Source organism: Lissotriton helveticus, chromosome 1_2 (assembly GCF_964261635.1).
Source record: "Lissotriton helveticus chromosome 1_2, aLisHel1.1, whole genome shotgun sequence".
Classification (NCBI taxonomy): domain Eukaryota; kingdom Metazoa; phylum Chordata; class Amphibia; order Caudata; family Salamandridae; genus Lissotriton; species Lissotriton helveticus.
In genome coordinates this window covers 79,323,256-79,341,691 of record NC_136058.1, presented here as the reverse complement: position 1 = coordinate 79,341,691, position 18,436 = coordinate 79,323,256, and the positions used below count along the sequence as shown (strand labels likewise).

Here is an 18,436-nt window from a genome sequence, read left to right as displayed (position 1 = left end):
ACAAGATGCACTTTTCTGCACAGACCTGCAAGATTCGGAGCTAGAATAATTCTGGCTGAATGAGGTCTCCGTAACCACACAGGCCACATTGTGGGAGGTATTTGAAGTGTTCATCAGGGGTATATGCATTTCTAAATCATCCAAGGTACTGCAAGAGCTCCTCAAGGGGCTGGCACTAATTGAGGAGGATCTATCTGAGCTAGACTCGGATAGCCATTAACAGCCAGAAACCGCAAGCTCCCTTGGGTGCACTGCACCCCTTGCACAATACCATGACCTGGCAGACGGTGAGGTATTGTTCCTCGGAAAATACTCCAGGGCTCGCAGATATGGGGAAGGTGAACGCCCAGGGCGCGCATTGGCCAGGCTACTTCATCCAACAAAGGGCACTTCCTAAATTGCGCACAGACTTGGGATCAAGAACAACGTCCAATGACGACATACTGAACACCCTTCTCTGGTACTACACACGCCTATACACCACTAGATTTTCCAATGATGTATTGGCCCAAACCAAGTACCTCCATGAGACAGCATTTCCTCAGCGAGTCCCTCACTTGTGATGAGATCGTTTAGGGTACAGACTCCATAGATGGATGTAAGGCCCCCAGCATGGATGGCATTACAGGTGAATTCTATTAACGTTTAAAACATATCCTTGCGCTGCAACTATTGGCCATGTACATGGAATCTATAACTACTGGGGCACTCACCCGTCGCTTTGAGGAGGGGTCATTACCCTGCTGCTCAAACCGTGCAAAGACCCACTTCATTGCGGTTCATATAGACTGCTTTCACTTTTAAATTTTGATAACAATATACTCACCAAGTACCTCTTTAATGGCCTTGTCCTACTACTGGAGCAAATAATATCTCCTGCACAGTATGGTTTTGTCCTTCATCACACCTCCTCCTTAAATCTACCCAAGGTCTTCTCAGTGCTCAATGGGATTTCCCTTGAGGTACCTGCCGCGATAGCCCTTCCCGATACAGAGCAGCCTTTCGATTCACCACAATGGTCATTCCTTTATGCCACCCTGCGCAAACTAGGTGCCCCCCACAAACTCAACCAATCCGTTTAACTCAGAGCAGATGGCAAGGCTGCCACTTATACCCCTTACTATTTATCATAGCAATGGATCCTCTGGTCTGACACTTACAACGAGATCACATGCACTGCTGCCTGCAATTCCGCCCAGGCCCATTACTCATATCTCTTTATGCAGATGATGCTCTGCTGCCTATCCGACACCTGGAGGAAAACCTGTCCCCCATCCTGCAGGCCGCCATTCTGTGCTAATGCTCAACTGGTCCAAAATCCCACCACCTCCACTACTCCTTTTCAATGTGAATTTCCACTATCCTGGTGTGACAGCTAGGTTAAGTACCTGGACATCCACCTACACCATGATAAAGAACAGGCAATACAACTGAACTGCCCTTGTCACTTTAACCATGCAGGTGGAATGCTGCCTACATCTACCACTATCCATAATGAGATGTATTGCGAATATTAAAATGGTAGTCCTTTCCCGCTTTTTTTATCTATTTCAAAACATCCCAATTCCCGTTATCAATTTTGTTTTCTTCATGTTACGAGTGTTATTATTAAAACTCATCTGGGCTGGAAAATTTCCCTGTATTAACTGGGAAACACCGGTCCTCCCAGTACGCCTGTATTACCTAGCAGCACAGTGCCAATACGCGTATCACTACTATCACAAAGATGCCAGGCTCCTATACACCAAACCGTTAATTGACGAGGCCAAACCAGAACTTTTAGCCTCTTTCCTACCGAGGAGTGTCTCCTTGGACTTCAACGATATACAACCCTTATCCACCACAAGCTGGGCCTGCCGCAAACTCCAACACCAGTTTAAAGCCTCAATACTGTACTCACCCTCCTTGATATTTGCCGATCACCCGTGGCTTCCTATCAACTGTGAGACCTTGGTTAAACATGCTTTAACACACTATAACCTCCGCACATTTGGCAATCTTTTCCCTGATGGACATGTTCTCTCCAATTCTACAGATGTACGCTTCAACAATGCAACAGTCATGGACCACTTTGTGATGCAACGCCTTTCAGCTCACTCCACGGGCAGATCCCATCTTATCCTTTGGCACCTGATGAGTTCACACATCTCACACTTTTATTAGATGACTACAATGGCACTCGTTTGGTGTTAAAGCTGTACCACGCATGTCTGATGTTTTTTGCATACGTTCTATCAGACACTCCGAAGCCGTTGGGAACATGATTTTGGTTGCCCCTTGACAAATAAAATGTGGACTGCCTGCTGTTTGCAGACACGCTCCTTCTCCCCTAATAATTGCCATAAACGTATTCATTTCAAATGTTTATGTCATGCATATATCACTCCAGTAGACCACCACATGTTTGACCACACCAGATCCCCATAGTGCCCCAAATGTCATGATGTAGGAGCAGATTTCCTGCATATGACTTGGACTTGTAGACACGTTGCATGCTTCTCAGCAGAGATCTTTTCCTGCCTGGCCTAAATGGTGGGGGTGGATCCTAACCCAACCCCCCCTCTCTGCACTACTGGGTTATGTGCAAGTCCTCCCGAAAGGCATGCGCTGATACACAGCGATGGCCCTCCTACTTGCCAGGTGGGAGATTGCCCTTCACTAGGGAGAAGAAAGCCCCCACTGTTAAAGACTGGTTCACAAGTTTGGCTTATTACGACACCACCAGTGAGCTATTTGGCTCACTTCAGCATCCATCTCCCAGACCAAAAGACATATGGCAACCCCCACGTACTTATCTACTATCAGTATCTGATTCTTCCCAACAAACTAAGAGCATGAACGTCTCGACACACCATCACACACCACACACTACCCTTTTTGCCCTCCTATTCAGCTCATCTCACCTGCGGACTCACCTTGATTCCCCTCGGCATGATCCCTAAACTACATCCCCCCAAGCACAAGCCCTAAACCCCTCCTTTCCACTCCTCGCTAGGTTCCATGACACCTGGAAATACCACGAGATATAAGCAACTACCTATAAAGTGCAATTTACCATGCTTCAATTGGCAAAGCATAATTTGATGATACAGTTCATTGTTTTCTGTTGTTCAAATTGAATTCTAAAAGTGGAATCTGGCTCCTGTAGATGCCTTATGAGCATGTACTACTCTCCTTCATTGTTTCTCTTCCATACAGCGCAACAAATGGCTGACTCTTTCTCTCTTATGCTGTATGCCAAGATATTGTATTTGATGCTATGCTGGTTCCGATTTGGAAGACTGTCACGTTGTGATATAAGCCTGTACTATACACAACAATAAAAACATGCTTAAAATAAAAAAGAATAGAGACATCTTGAGTCATGTATCTATTCTAGAAATAATCGAACAATTTTCTTTCAGAACCATCAGAAAGTCTGGAGACCTGGAGAAGTTTTGGTCAAATATACGCTAACGGTACCCAGGAGGTGACCCTGCTGATAAAGGTATGAAGTACCATCATTTCAAAGTCACTCACTAATTCCTGTTATGGATCAGATACCTCATTCATGTTATGAAAGGGTGAAATTCAGATCTGAGAAACTCATTTATTGCTGTTGTGGGTGGTGTTTTGCTGTTAATGTTTGTATTGAATGAGAATGAGAAAGGAATGAAAGAAGGCATTCTTTGAGTACTGGGACACTGACCCTCAGTAGAGCTGGGAAGAGGAGAGGCTACATTAGGGCAGTGAGAATTTATGTGGGATCTGTTGTGGTCAGATAACCCTCAACAACATTAAGTGGCATGCTTCATCATCAGATCCCCCTCGCCGTGACCAGCTATGTGTTGGTCTATGGCAGGCTCAGAAAGGAGCTCTTATGATAGGGTTTTCGTTTTAGAGTGCAAGTAATGTTGAGTCACACTGCTTTAAAGAAATCGCCTTGTGAACACCACTAAAGTCTTTCAGTGTAAAGAGCAAAGGACCTGAAAAAATGTATAAGTCTTTAGAAAATGGCTCATTTTATTATTACCCCTTTCCTCATGGCTAAAGAGCAACCTCGTTATGAAGGGATTTACTAAGATCCCATATAGTTTCTGCCCTTCTCCTGCCTACCCTCGATCATGGACATTCGGGAAGACGGGTACTCACTGTGCTAGTCTTTCATACTGCTTCTTTCGGCACTAATCTAAAGAATTGTATGTGGACAGAAGATTCATCCTAATACATTTAAGAGAGGTGCACTTAATTAGGGAAAAACATCTCTGGTTGCAAGAAACTTTAAATATTATACAATAAAAACAGACACATGCATTCATCATCAAATTCCTTGTTGTCACTAGCATTTGTCCACTTCTGAGCTCATAGTTGTAACGGTATATCTGAAAGAAAAGGAGGAAATCCCCCCAAAATGAGAGGGAATGGGCACATACACTCCACACTCCCAGGACCGGTGTCACTTCAAAGCATGTAAGGAAAGATATGTTCAGAAGTCTCACTGGTGCAATCAAATGTTCTGCCCCTTGGCTTACAATCAGGCACCTATCAGGACACTGCAGAACACAAGGAAGGTTTATTAATTGTCATTGAAAGCAAATTAGGAGGATTCTATATGGAAAAATATATATTTACAAGGATCCCGCTGTGCCATACCTTCAATGAATATGTCCTCCTTCCACTTCCTTGTGCTGTATAAGCCTGCTTACTGCTAGCAAACACCAAGGTTCCCTTTAAGAAGGGAGATCGAAGGGTGATGTTGATGTTTTCCTGTGCATTAATGCTGTGGGTGGCATGGTGTGCTCTGCACGGCACATGCGGTGACGCTTTAGGTAGTGATGTGAGCATGCTGCTCACATTATGACATCAAAATGTATGGCTGACACGTTGCACTGGTTACCTCCCTTAAATATACAAACGTTTCAAAACAGAAGCAGCACCTATTTTTAATATACATAAATGCAGAGAGGTACAGATTAATCTAGAAAAATAATATAGTTGGTCCTGGCCCTCAGTATTTAAATCATCAAGCCCAGAATATATGGAAGGAGAAGACATGCTGGCATAATTACCACTTCCCTGTTAAATTACATGATTGCTAGGGACGCACTAATTACCTTGCACCTAGAATTTTTTTAACAAGACTACTAGGAAGAAGTTTATGAAAAATTCCACTAAAGGGAGCTCTTGGCCTGTAAGCATCACTGGGGTCTTTCTAGGTGGGGTTGTGTGAAAGTCACTGGATATGTGTAGAGAGTCTATGACATACATTCTATAGCAAGCCCATCGACTCGAATGCAGTATGCACTGCTCACTTCAAAACAATTTAACAATTTATAAATCACAAAATACTCATTACTTCATTATCAGGCACATGCATCAAGCGTTTAGGAAGTCGCTAAAATAGCGATTCGCAAAAAAATGGCATTTGCGATCGCAATCTGAAGTGTTAATATGCAGGAACCTTAATTTAGCGAAAATCTGTAAATTTTCGCTAAATTAAGGAATCGCAAAACATTTCAATGATGCATGTACCTGTTTATCTCATTTGTTTTCATCCTTAAGTTTTTCGTTTTGTACATTATTTTCAATGCCTCATACATATACTAAACACAATATTCTAGAACATGTGTTCTCTTGATACTTTTTTTGGGACAATCGTCTGATCGATATTTGCTGGGAACATAAGCTGTCCGGGAAAAAGGGAAAAAGGAAAGGGAGCATTGGTACTCCCGGAGAGCAGTATGACCAGAGGTACATTTGGACTTTGACAAGTATGCAATGAGAATTAGGTTTGACCCTGTAAAGGCACTTAATTGTCCAGAAATGCATCCGCATGAAAAGAAACAGATGTGCATCTTATTTATTTAAAAAGTATCACAGTAGTATGTTGATGTAAAAAAAAAGTATCAAGGGAACTCATGACTGAATCTTAGCATCCAACAGGTGGATCCTCCCATTCCTCACCTCATGCACACAGTATACTACAGGAGACTACCCCCCTCATTCAATCAATCAGGATTCATAAAGCACTACAAATCACCTGTGGGAGTGCCAAGGTGCTGGAGATCCTAGCTGCTTTGCAGATAAAGCAGTGAAAAATGAGGCAAAAGCAGGAGAAAGGACTCAGAAAACAGGGGAGAGGAAGGAGAACGCAGTAAAGCAGAAACAAGATAAATCAGTAGAAAGCACTCAGGAAGGCCGGGGAGGAAGCACAGCCATGGGAGAGATGGGCCTGGGACCTGCTCAATGGGGTTGCGCTGCGGCCTCCATTAAGTAAGTCGCAAGAGGAGGTAGGGGTGGTGGACCGGACTAGGTGAGAGGCAGGAAAACGAGCAGGCAGGAGCGGCAAAGGGGGAAAAAAACAAGAAGCACTGACAAATTAAGGGAAAGCTTGAGAAAGCCTTCAGAAAAATGTGAGGAGAGGAAGTAGAAAGCAGTAAGAAGCAAGGCCAAAACAGGAGAAAGCACTCAGAAAAATAGGATGGAAAGGAAGGAGAAAGCAGTGAAAAATGAGACAAAAGCAAAACAAAGCAATCTGAAAAACAGGGGAGAGGAAGGAGAAAGCAGTCAAATCGAGGCAAAAGCAGGAAAAAGCATGCAAAATCATGGGGGGAAGGAAGGAGAAAGCAGTAAAAAATGAGGGAAAAACAGGTGAAAGCACTCAGAATAACAAGGAGGAAGAAGAGCTGTGCAGGCGCACAGGAGAGCTAGGCCTAGGCCCTGAAACTTATTTGTCTTTATGGACAGGTTTAACCTCCTGTATCCTTGCCAACACCTGTCCTTGGTGTCCTAGGTGCTCCTGCCATTCACTGCTAAACACAGCAGAGTCATCCAGGTAGGCCCACATAACCCCTCCTCCAGCCCTGCAAGAACATGGGTTAACAGGTGGATGAAAAGTCCCAAGAGCATTCTTCAACCCTGAGTGAGTCACCCTAAACTGATACAGCCCCAGTGATGTAGGAAATGCAGTTGTCTCCTAGGCACTAGGTGCTAAGACAATCTGCCAGTAGCCACTGGCCAGATAAAAGGTGTTCAAGTATTTTGCTGCACCTAACTGATCCACTATTTCATCTGCTCTTGGGACTGGATGGGCGTTAGCCTTTGCCACCTCATTGAGGGCTCAATAGTACACTCAAAACCTCAAGTCAGTAGACCCTTGCTTTGGCATTAGCACCTCAGGACTAGACCACGGACTACAAGATCTCTCAATGACCCACAGGTGCAAAATCTTGGCAAACTCTGCCATAACGCATCCTTGAACCTGGCCAGACATTCTGTACATTAATCCCTTCATTGTCAGACTGTTCCCAGTGTCCATGTCCTGCACACAGAAATGTGTCATCCCTAATGTCAGTGTGAAGAGCTTAGAAAACTATCCCAACACCTCTCTACTCTCTCTCTGCTGCTCAGGTGTTAACTCAGGGGCTGTAAACATACATAAGTTGATGGAAAATTGCTCTGGGTAGCATTTCCCAAAAATTTTCTTTTGCCCACTATGCCACCCCAGTTTGTACCCAGCCATATGCAAATTAGTTTTGACCCTCAATGTTCTTTTGTCCACCATTCCTCCTCATTTTCGACCCAGCCACAAGCAAATCAGCTCCTCATGCTCCTTGCTGCTTCCTCCACCGTGAATGGTACGCTTTGCTCCGGATTTTGAAAAGATAACTTTTTTAGCTGTATCTAGCTTTCGATTCACCGTGGTTGACCTGGACTTGTGACTTTCCCGTAGTCTAGCACAACTAGATGACTGCAAGTAATGCTTTTTGCTTTTAGGCTCTATTTTCATAAAAAACTTTAAAACTGAATATCTTTGGTTCTACTGATTGGATTTTTGTTGTTCTGTATCATTTTATTTATTAAATGTTAATCTATTTCTCTCAATAGGTGTCATCTGCAGTCCTGTACCTCAGGATTGGAGTGATGCACAAAAGGGTCCAACTCTTGATCGTCTCAATTCTGTATGCTGTAATAGCACAGCATTTTGATAGGATCAAGTGAGGGAAGGATAGGAAGGGAACAGCAGGGAGGGAGATCTGAAAATTATAAGAACATGCTATTACTATCTTCGGACTTTTCAAAGACAGATGACTGAGCTTACATCCTACACACCCTAACCATATAATTTACCTGTAAAAGAAAATAACAGGAACAACTGTTCATAATGTACGATAGTCACAGGAAAAGTGTTGCAAACATTCTGTGTTCTACTTCCAGAAGGAATGCATGGTATCAGTGTATATAAGGAAGAAATATAGTATTACTCACAAGTGAGTATCCTTAAGACAAACAAACAATTCTAGTTGAATTCATTACATATCAAATAGTTTGCCTGTATTTTCATCACAGGGTGTGGACCTCACTCCTACGAAGATCCCTGTTAGTAGCTAGGCATGAAACAAATAGAAAACATATGTAACAACGTCAAAGTATTGATACTTTATCATGTTTTAGCATTTGTTATATAATGCTCCATTAATCAGAATTCCTTAGACAAAGCTTCTCAGGGAGCAAAGGCATTCCAAGTAACACATAAACTGTGAAATAACCATCCTTGTGAGATTCAAGACGAAACAAAAGTTAAAGGGCAGTTGCCTCACTTCCAAGAGTAAGGAATATATGCCCACGTAGTTATGCCACTTCCAAATATATAGGAACCAAAATGTTGTCTGAACCTTTTTGCGCAATCAGCTGAACTCCAAAGGCAGAAAACCAAGGACAAAGGTTATGGCTCTTCAGATAACGGTTCCTTTAGCCAATGTGAAAAAGCCAGCCAGAGAACCGACACAAAGTTAGGTTTGGTGGGTTTCTTCACCCGTACGAACCTCAAACCAAACTTGCCAAGATGAACTGTCAACCCTTTGAGAGAAAGTGGTGCCAAGGAACCTTTATCAGAACCTCAAAGAAACGTGTGCAGACCGGCGTCTTTCCCCGAACGACCAGGAATAGTCTGCGACAGCCGGCCATGCCGAATTTCCTTAAGAGTCCGCCCACACCAGAAACATGTTGTGTGTACCCCGGAAGTACTGCAGCATGCTGGGAGTGTTAGTTTCGTTGGCGCTTCGTGCGTCTCACAGCGAGCCTACTCGGGAAATTGTAACAATAGGTTTGGGATTTTTCTTTTGTTTCAACTTTATTACTGTCTGTGTGCTGCATGAATAAATAACACATTGCCTCTAAGTTATGCCTCACTGCTTTTGTGTCAAACTACCAGAGGGTTAAGCACAGGTTAATTTAGTGACTTTTGTGGTTCACCCTGGCAAGAATTGTGGTTGTTGCAGGGCTTCCACCTCTCTCAATCAATAACCTTAATTTCCTACAACAAGCTTTTGCAACAGAGCTGAGGAGAGCACGAATGCCAGTGACATTGAACAAAATTGATGATAAATTCACATGTCTGTTCTGAATATTTAGTTTTTATAGGTTCTTGCAACCGATGTAGTAGGATTTTTCATTCATTAGAAACACTTCTCGGAAATGTATAAATGTCTTTATTTCTTGTATCCACATGCCAATCTTTAGGTTAGTGTTTAAGAAGCTGTGTGTTGCTAATGCAGTGACAGGCAGGACCTGCCATGATGAATGCCCATTATTCGAAGAAGGTAGTAGAAGGGCACAAACATGTAGACTACAAAGGCTCTTAGTAAATCAAAGACACTAAAAGTGCTGAGATGAATGCTTGCAAGTAGTCTACACCAATAGCAAAGGTGCTGGATTGCACTCCCACCAGTTCCTTTTCAGTCAATCAATCAATCATGATTTATACAGCGCAGCAAATCACCAATGAGGGTCTCAAGGTGCTGAAGCTGCTAGCTGCTTCTCTGTGCTGTCTTGAGTACTCTTCCGAATTGTCAGAGCAATGCAACGTTCCTGAGGTGCAAGGAAGGTCTTTCCAGGCTTTAGCCGCCAGGTGAGAGAAGGAGCATCCTACGCTGTTGGATGGGCGGATCCGGGGGTGTCTATGAGGAAAAGGGAGGAGGATTGCAGGTGTCTGATTAGTTTGTGGAAAGTCATTTGTTTATTGATGTATGCTGGTCCTTTGTTGTGCAGGGCTTTGTATGCATATATTTTTACCCACTCTGCAATCTAGACTGAGGCCGTCCTTATTCAAATAAGTACTGCCCATGCCCTTCATGGGAATAGACCAATGGAAAGAAAAATTTCCCTGGACCGTGATTTCTTTAAAAACACAAGATGTGACAATATAATATACCAACGTAAATCTATGTATAAATTGAATATTTATTAAAAATACATCTTAAAAATAAAAACATTAAAACTTATGTTCAATTCTTAGTGCCCCACAATACAAGAACATTAATAGAATCACATTCAACACAATGAGACAATTATGACCAGCATAATTTACAAAAGACAGAAAGGGTTGTATGACTTGAATTTGTCACTAATATTTGTACATCTCATATATTCTTTAGCCACACGATGTCATACACTTTCAAATAATTGATGATTGACAGAAGTGTGCTTCATAGGATTGTACAGGTAAATGCGTCGACGCGTTTCGATGGCTTGAGTGTTTCACACCATCTTTTTCAAGACAAGTTCAGTTTGTCTGTCTCTGTCAGGGTTTTTTGTCTTTTCCCTATAAAGATATACAATATTAGAGTCTATTCTTTCTTAGTCATAGCATTTTACACACTTTATCCATCTGATCGACTTAAATGCTATACTTCGACATCATTAAATGTTAATTCTCATCTTAAAAACATTTAATACATTTGGACACAGTCTTTATACAGTTGAGACATTATCATTCTTTCTTTATTCTACAGTGTGCATAACCCCATAATTGCTGGGTAACTTAATGATCATAAAAATCTAAATTCTTTTGGGCATTGTTCTATCGTTATAATTATATTGGTTTCTGACACAATCTTGCTATTAGTTTTAGTTAAATATTTTTTGTGTCAGATTAATTACAACCTAGGCGCTTAGTGGGTACCGTTATACCTTTATTAGATTGCCGTACTTTCTACTCCAGTTGCTATCGTGTTTGACGAGTCCCCTCTGGGCTGTTCTGTTACTCTCCCTCGTGGGCTCTAGATAACAAGTGTAAGATTTTTTAATTTGAGTAATTTTGGAATTGATGTCTATGATCTCTAATACAATTAGTAGAATGGTAGACAACGAAAAAAGGGCTGCTCACATCATATAGGTTTATCTTTGGGCTCCTATATGTTGATTGTTTGGTCTTATTCTTGAGCAATTGCTCCACTCTGGGAGCGTTATCTCTTGCTTAAAAACAATCTATAATAAAGGCAAGAGTTTAGTGATATAACTGTGCGTTTGGGCTTTTTTTTATATAAACCCTCCCATTATTAGCACCCTGTTGCTCCTTTTACCTTATCTTAAGTCATACAAGATAAAAAGTCGCTGGCTGCTTCAGCTTGGTTCCGGTTATCCACGGCTGTCTAACTCTCTCAGATATATTGAAGGGGTCGCAGGACTACTGGTGCTTAGACTGCAAAGATAAGTATGGAATTACCGTTTAACCGAGTTTTAAATTATTTGCGTGTAGTCTGTCTAATACGGAAAATATCGCCCTTACCTTTCGTTCGTAGCGTGTTCTCATGTAGCCCTGTTACATATGCCGCGACTATTTGATTACCGGCGAGTCGTCTTTTAAACTCTAAAAGAGGATGCTGTGATTGGTTGCCTAATTATACTTTTATGTAAATTTACAGTTTTCTATTTGGTCCGCCGCTTTTCTGGTGTGTTATATGCTCCGCGTAACGTGTAAAAGCGTACCACTAGGACCAACGGGATTTGGCCCAATGGGTCACGATTTAGCTAGTCTCAGCCCTTCCTAGGTTTTACATTGGTTGAGGAACTGTATTTTTGTGTGGTCTGATTCTATTGGGCCGCCGGACTAAGTACGTATGCAAGCGCTTAGAGACCAACTGGTGATAATGCGCTATATAAATTGAATAAATAAATAAATACATAAAATAAAATAAATAAATAAAATAAATAAATAAAATAAGTATGTGAGGCATTCCAGTTGTTCCGCATGGTGCGTGAGTGAATGCATTCGAGATATACGTCTACTAACTAATTCTGTCTACATAGGGTAAATTCCAATTATTATATCAAAGGGATAAAAAAGGGGAGGAAAGAAACGGATATCTATCTTGATTGTACCCGTTTCTGTGCGGAACTTTTTATGATGGCATAAAAGGAGAGCATACTTTTATTTTACAAAAACTTACAAAATTGTTGATGTTAAAAAGGGGGGGGGTCTTCATGAATCTTCATGCGAATAGTCCATCTTAAAATGCCAGGCAAAGCCCCATCCTGAAAAGAACAGAATCAACCCCAGATTGATTTCAGCCTTATTAGGTGAGGTATAGGTTGAATAACGTGGCAGATCAAGCAAGAGACCCACATCTGAGCATACTCTTGGCCACATAGGGTTTTACATCAAAAACACAAAAGCAGACGGGAGGAACACTTGCAAATAGCCTGAATCACTTTCAATTGCTCTGGGAAGCATTTCAATTCACTGTTTGTTACCTACTGTGGTTTAGAATGCTACCCACAGTGATTGTCAGTGGTTTAGACTATTTGCAAGTATTTCTCCAATTACCTTTTTTGTGTTTGATTTAAAGCTCTTAGTAAATCCCGATATATCTAGGTTGTTTTTACCCAGGTGGAAGGGGGGGAAAATACAAAATTAGCCATTTTCTAAACCACTCCTGAAAAAAAGGTTCAGGTACTCACCTCTGTACCCCAGTGGTTATATCTGAAAGACTTTAGCAACGGTCATAAGGCAACTTCTTTAAGAAGTGTGATTCAATCTCACTGGTACATAAACACTCTTACAAAACCCCTCATCAAGAGCCCCTTTGGGATCCGTCCGTGAGCAAATACACAACATCGGAGGAAGATTTGTCCTAGTGACCAGAGCTGCTAACTTTGGAATTGTGAAACCATCAGTGAGTCCTGGCCTTGGCTCAACATCCTGTGATTCTGGGCATATGACTTAATCTCCCTTTGCCAAAATAATATGTAATGTAAACTGGTTCTCAATTAAAGCCCTTCATTGCCCTTGGGCTATATTTACACTATATAATTCTGTATAAAAAATGAAAACTGGTGGCAAGGAGAGACCCGATGATGAAGCATGTCTTATAATGTGGGTGAGGATTTCTGTATATTTTCCAGAATACCTTTATGAGGATTTTTGGTGAGAAGCTGACTACCAAAACCCTAAGTAAATTGTTACTGACCAAATTTGGGAATCCACCATTGAAACTGGCAGATAGCGTCCCAGTAATATTTGTTTAATATAATTTTCCTATTGAGCCTATATTCTGTATCAACATTCTCAGTGGTGTGGGGGTACAGTCAGCAACATTGCCAGAATGGAAGAATGGTTAACCAATTCCTGTATAGTGAAATTTGTTTAGATGTACTAAGCTTGCAGAATGTTTGATCACCTATTCGGCGCCAGCAGCTCAGGATTATATTGTCCTGGGTTATGCCAATGCTACTAAAATCAAGTTCCTGAAGCACAGACTTGGTCTGCTACCTTGTATACAGCACTTCCCGCACTGGCTAAAGGAAAAAGCAGGCTCTAGCTGCTGCCTATGCTGCTCAGCACTAGAAGATCTGCTGCACCTGCTATGTACATGTAAAGAACTGTTGAAAAAACTAAAACAACTGTTAAAATGCCATTTCAATCAGCAAGGGTTATGCACTAGAAGACAAGCAGTGCTGGCCTGTTTTACACCCAATGACCCACTGTTGAATTGCTGTCTAGTGAAGTTCCTGACGTTAGTGGAAAAGAAAATGCCAGTGCAATAGTCATATACCAATTGCAACTGCAATTCTATTATGGGGGTTCAAAGAGGGCAGTTTCCACTTATTCACACCAGTCCTGGAACTAATGCACTTTATTAAAGCCTTGGGCACTTTTTGTACTTAGAAGCACTTTTTTGAAGTCCGGTATAATAGGTGACGGGAAGTAATGGACTGGATCTAAGTATCCTCGACTCCCTACAACATGTGCTGAATTAAGAACAGCTTAGTCAGGAGAACTTCCTCTCAGTGCAATATTGGTTAAAAAAAAAATATATATATATATATAAAATCATGAAATATGTTTTAATATCATATGCAGAATTGTTTTACTTGATGTTTTTGTACCACAACAGTTTTTATTAACTATGCAAATAAACTAAACTTACTAAGCTTGCAGAATTACATTCCTATGATGTGCTCATAGTCATACTTTTTTTCTGGAAACCGGAAGAATAAACAGAAAACTCACAGTTTACATCCCTAAAACCAGCTGTAAAGTGTAATAACAGACATTGCAAGTCTGCTCGAGTGCTGCTGGTCCAACATCAGCGACGAAGACACCATCAAAACCATGAACTCCATCCACTCCGGATCCCCATCTGACCCCTGCCCACACCACGTCTTCAACAAAGCCAGCACAACCATCGCGCCCCACCTCCGAAAATTCGGAGGTGGGACGCCGAGATCAATGCCCTTCTGAAGAAGCCCAAGGCAGACCCCAAAGGACCTCAAGAACGTCTGGCCCATCTCCCTGCTTCCGTTCCCGGCAAAAGTGACAGAGAAGATCGTCAACAAACAGCTAACCCGCTACCTCGAAGACAACAACATCCTGGACCCCTTCCAATCCGGTTTTCGCAGCAACCACAGCACCGAGACCACCCTTATTGCCACCACTGACGACATCAGGATCCTGATGGACAAAGGAGAAACAGCTGCCGTCATCCTCCTGGACCTATCAGCAGCCTTTGACACAGTCTGCCACCGCACCCTATCAGCACGCCTCCACAACGCCGGAATTCAAGAGAAGGCCCTGGCCTGGACCACATCCTTCCTCTCCAGCAGAACCCAGAGTGTCCACCTCCCACCCTTCCGCTCGAAATCCACCGAGATCATCTGCGGCGTCCCACAGGGATCCTCCCTCAGCCCAACACTGTTCAATATCTACATGGCACCGCTCGCCCACGTCACACGACAACATAACCTCAACATCATCTCCTACGCCGACGACACCCAGCTGATCATATCCCTCACTGAAGACCCCCCACACTGCTAAAGCCAACCTCCACAGAGGAATGAAGGCCGTAGCCAACTGGATGAAGGACAGCAGACTGAAGCAGAACTCAGACAAGACGGAGGTCCTCATTCTCGGACCAACCCCATCAGCCTGGGACGACTCCTGGTGGCCCACATCGCTAGGTGCAGCCCCGGAACCCAAAGACCACACACGCAACCTGGGGGTCATCCTCGACTCCACCCTCTCCATGACCAGGCAACTCAAGCCGTCTCCGCGTCCTGCTTCAACACCCTCCGAATGCTCCGCAGAATCTTCAAATGGATCCCTACCGACACTAGAAAAACCGTCACCCAGGCCCTCATCACCAGCAGACTAGACTACGGGAACGCCCTCTACTCAGGAACCATAAACAAGCTCCTGAGTGGACTACAACGAATCCAGAACGCCTCGGCTCGACTGATCCTCGACGTCCCCCGCCGCAGCCACATCACTCCCCACCTGAGAGGCCTGTACTGGCTCCCCGTCAACAAGAGGATCACCTTCAAACTCCTCATCCACGCACACAAAGCACTACACAACACCGGACCCACCTACCTCAACAACCGACTCAGCTTCCACACCCCCACCCGAAACCTCCGCTCAGCCAACCTGCCCTTGCCACAGTCCCTCGGATCCGGAAAACCACAGCCGGCGGAAGATCCTTCTCCTACCTCGCTACCAAGACCTGGAACACTCTCCCAACCAACCTACGACAGATTCAGGACCTGCTGGCCTTCAGAAGACTCCTCAAGACCTGTCTCTTCGATCAGTAGCGCCCCCTCCTCCCCCCCAGCGCCTTGAGACCCTCACGGGTATGTAGCGCGCTTTATAAATGTAATGATTGATTGATTGATTGATCAGAGATAAACAAATATGTGGCAATGTAAACAATGTGTATTTTTGATCGGCTGGTTACTTATTGTGATACCAAAGGGGTCGCCCTAAGTTGGCAGGGTATGCCCAGATGTGGGTTCCTTGCTCACTTTGCCACTGGATTCAAGATAGCCTGGCTGATGAGGGTTATGAACCAGAAATCGGTCCCAGGATGCTTGTTTCCGATCCAGAGAAGACATGGCTTGGCAGTTCGGGCAGGACTATTCCCATGAGGGACAGGGTCAGACTGATTTGCATATGGCCATGTCTGAACTGGGGTGGTGGAGTGAGCTAAAGAAGGATAATGGATTAAACCCAGGTCAGTTGACTGGGGGTGGGTGTTTGATTGCCTCAAACGCTCCGTCCATCATCCTCTTTGGTATCGCTTTGTTCGCCCTAAGTTGGAAGAGTATGCCCAGACATGGGTCCCTTACTTTGCCACTGGATTTAAGATAGCCTGGCTGATGAGGGTTATGAACCCGAAACCGGTCCCAGGATGCTTGTTTCCGGTCCAGAGAAGACATGGCCTGGCAGTTCAGGCTGGACTGTTCCCATGAGGCACAGGGTTAGACTGATTTGCATATGGCCATGTCTGAACTGGGGGGGTGGAGTGAGCTAAAGAATGATGATGGATCAAACCCAGATCATTTGACTGGGGTGGGTGTTTAATTTGCTCAACTGCTCCGTCCATCATCCCCTTTGGTATCACTTTGTTCGCCCTAAGTTGGCAGGGCATGCCCAGACGTGGGTCGCTTGCTCACTTTGCCACTGGATTCAAGATAGCCTGGCTGATGAGGGTTATGAACCTGAAACCGGTACCAGGATGCTTGTTTCCGGCCAGAGTAGACATGGCTTGGCAGTTCGGGCTAGACTGTTCCCATGAGGCACAGGGACAGACTGATTTGCATATGGCCATGTCTGAACTGGGGTGATGGAGTGAGCTAAAGAATGATGATGGATTGAACCCAGATCAGTTGACTCGGGGTGGTTGTTTCATTTGCTCAAACGCTCCGTCCATCATCCCCTTTGGTATCGCTTGGTTACATATTGTGTACAGCTGAATTTTTAAGAATGTTTTTTAGACTTTTTATATGAATGTGAAGTTTTATGACCAACGCCTAAGAATTGTTTTTTTTTATATTGTGTGTGCTTTTATGGTTTTTAACAAGCCGAATAAAGTTTACTTGACGACTGACTCACCAATAAAAAAAGGAGCTGGACTTTTAAACTGGTAATACTGGCCTCTCCGAGCATTGCAACTTTCCGTTTTAATTAAATGTTCAAGGGATAATGAGATCAGTGGTTAATTTGTGAAAGAATAAATAATCGAGGCCCAAAGTTTTGCTCAAAAGCCCATGGCTGGTGGTCATGCCGAATACAAGGCTGCCTAGACTTTGTCCACCTAATGCATCTTTCATTCACCTACAGACACTCCCTGTCCCTTTATCACATTATTTTCTTTCCTACTTTCTTTCCTTGTCATTGTTTTTCTCTTCCTCCTCCTTTCACCTTTTTTAACTTTTCTCTTATTTGCTCTGGATCAAACTTTGTTGAAGAAAAAGAATGCCAGTCTCCGAAAATTAGACCCAGTGGGGCCCACATGCAACCACTGGCACAAATTAAGCACTGGAGAAGCCCAACAAAACACACATATATAAAAACATTCATATTGATAAGAGGAATTTGGACAGGTAGAGTGTTTTATAACAATTGAGCCTTCTAGATAGACAAAGAGCTGCTGTTCAAACTAATGAGTGTAATTGTGGTGGTGATGTGTTTTTTTTTACTTGATAATATTATTGGTGACATTTTAGTCTCATACAGTAAATTGTAAGCAAGACCATCCTCAGGACATGCAGGCATTACCAAAGCCTCACATAGATCAGCCAAACAGGACATACTATCTAATATAGCGATACAAAAGGGGATGATGGACGGAGCGTTTGAGCAAATCAGACACTCACCCCCAGTCAACTGATCTGGGTTTAATCCATCACCATTCTTTAGCCCACTCAGCCACCCCATTTCAGACATGGCTATATGCAAATCAGTCTGACCCTGTGCCTCATGGGAACAGTCTAGCCCGAACTGCCAAGCCATGTCTTCCATGGACCGGAAACAAGCATCCTGGGACCGGTTTCGGATTCATAATCCTCATCAGCCAGGCTATCTTGAATCCAGTGGCCAAGTGAGCAAGGGACTCACTTCTGAGCATACCCTGCCACACTTAGGGCGAACAAAGCGATACAAAAGGGGATGTTGGACGGAGCGTTTGAGCAAATCAGAGACATTGTTCTACATTCTGTCCATCAACTGTGTTTTTTGCAATTTCCACCCCGAGTGGGCTGGGTATGCTCAGACGTGAGTCCCAGGCTCTCCACACCACTGGAGTCAAGCTATCCAGGCTGAATGAAGGCTGATAGCCAGAAACCGGTCCTTGGATGCTTGATTCCGGTCTGGGAAAGACATGGCTTGGTAGTTCGGACT

General features: G+C 43.4%; 1 protein-coding gene across 2 annotated transcripts in view; it reads left to right on the top strand.

Moving 5' to 3' along the window:
- Positions 1 to 18,436, top strand: part of LOC144807767 (interleukin-12 receptor subunit beta-2-like) — a 762,710-nt gene that overhangs the window by 340,588 nt on the left and 403,686 nt on the right. For both annotated transcript variants that reach the window (XM_078673425.1, XM_078673424.1), the window contains exon 8: positions 3,405 to 3,487. In XM_078673425.1, coding sequence (XP_078529551.1) covers positions 3,405 to 3,487 — 83 coding nt within the window. The remainder of the gene's footprint in view (positions 1 to 3,404; positions 3,488 to 18,436) is intronic.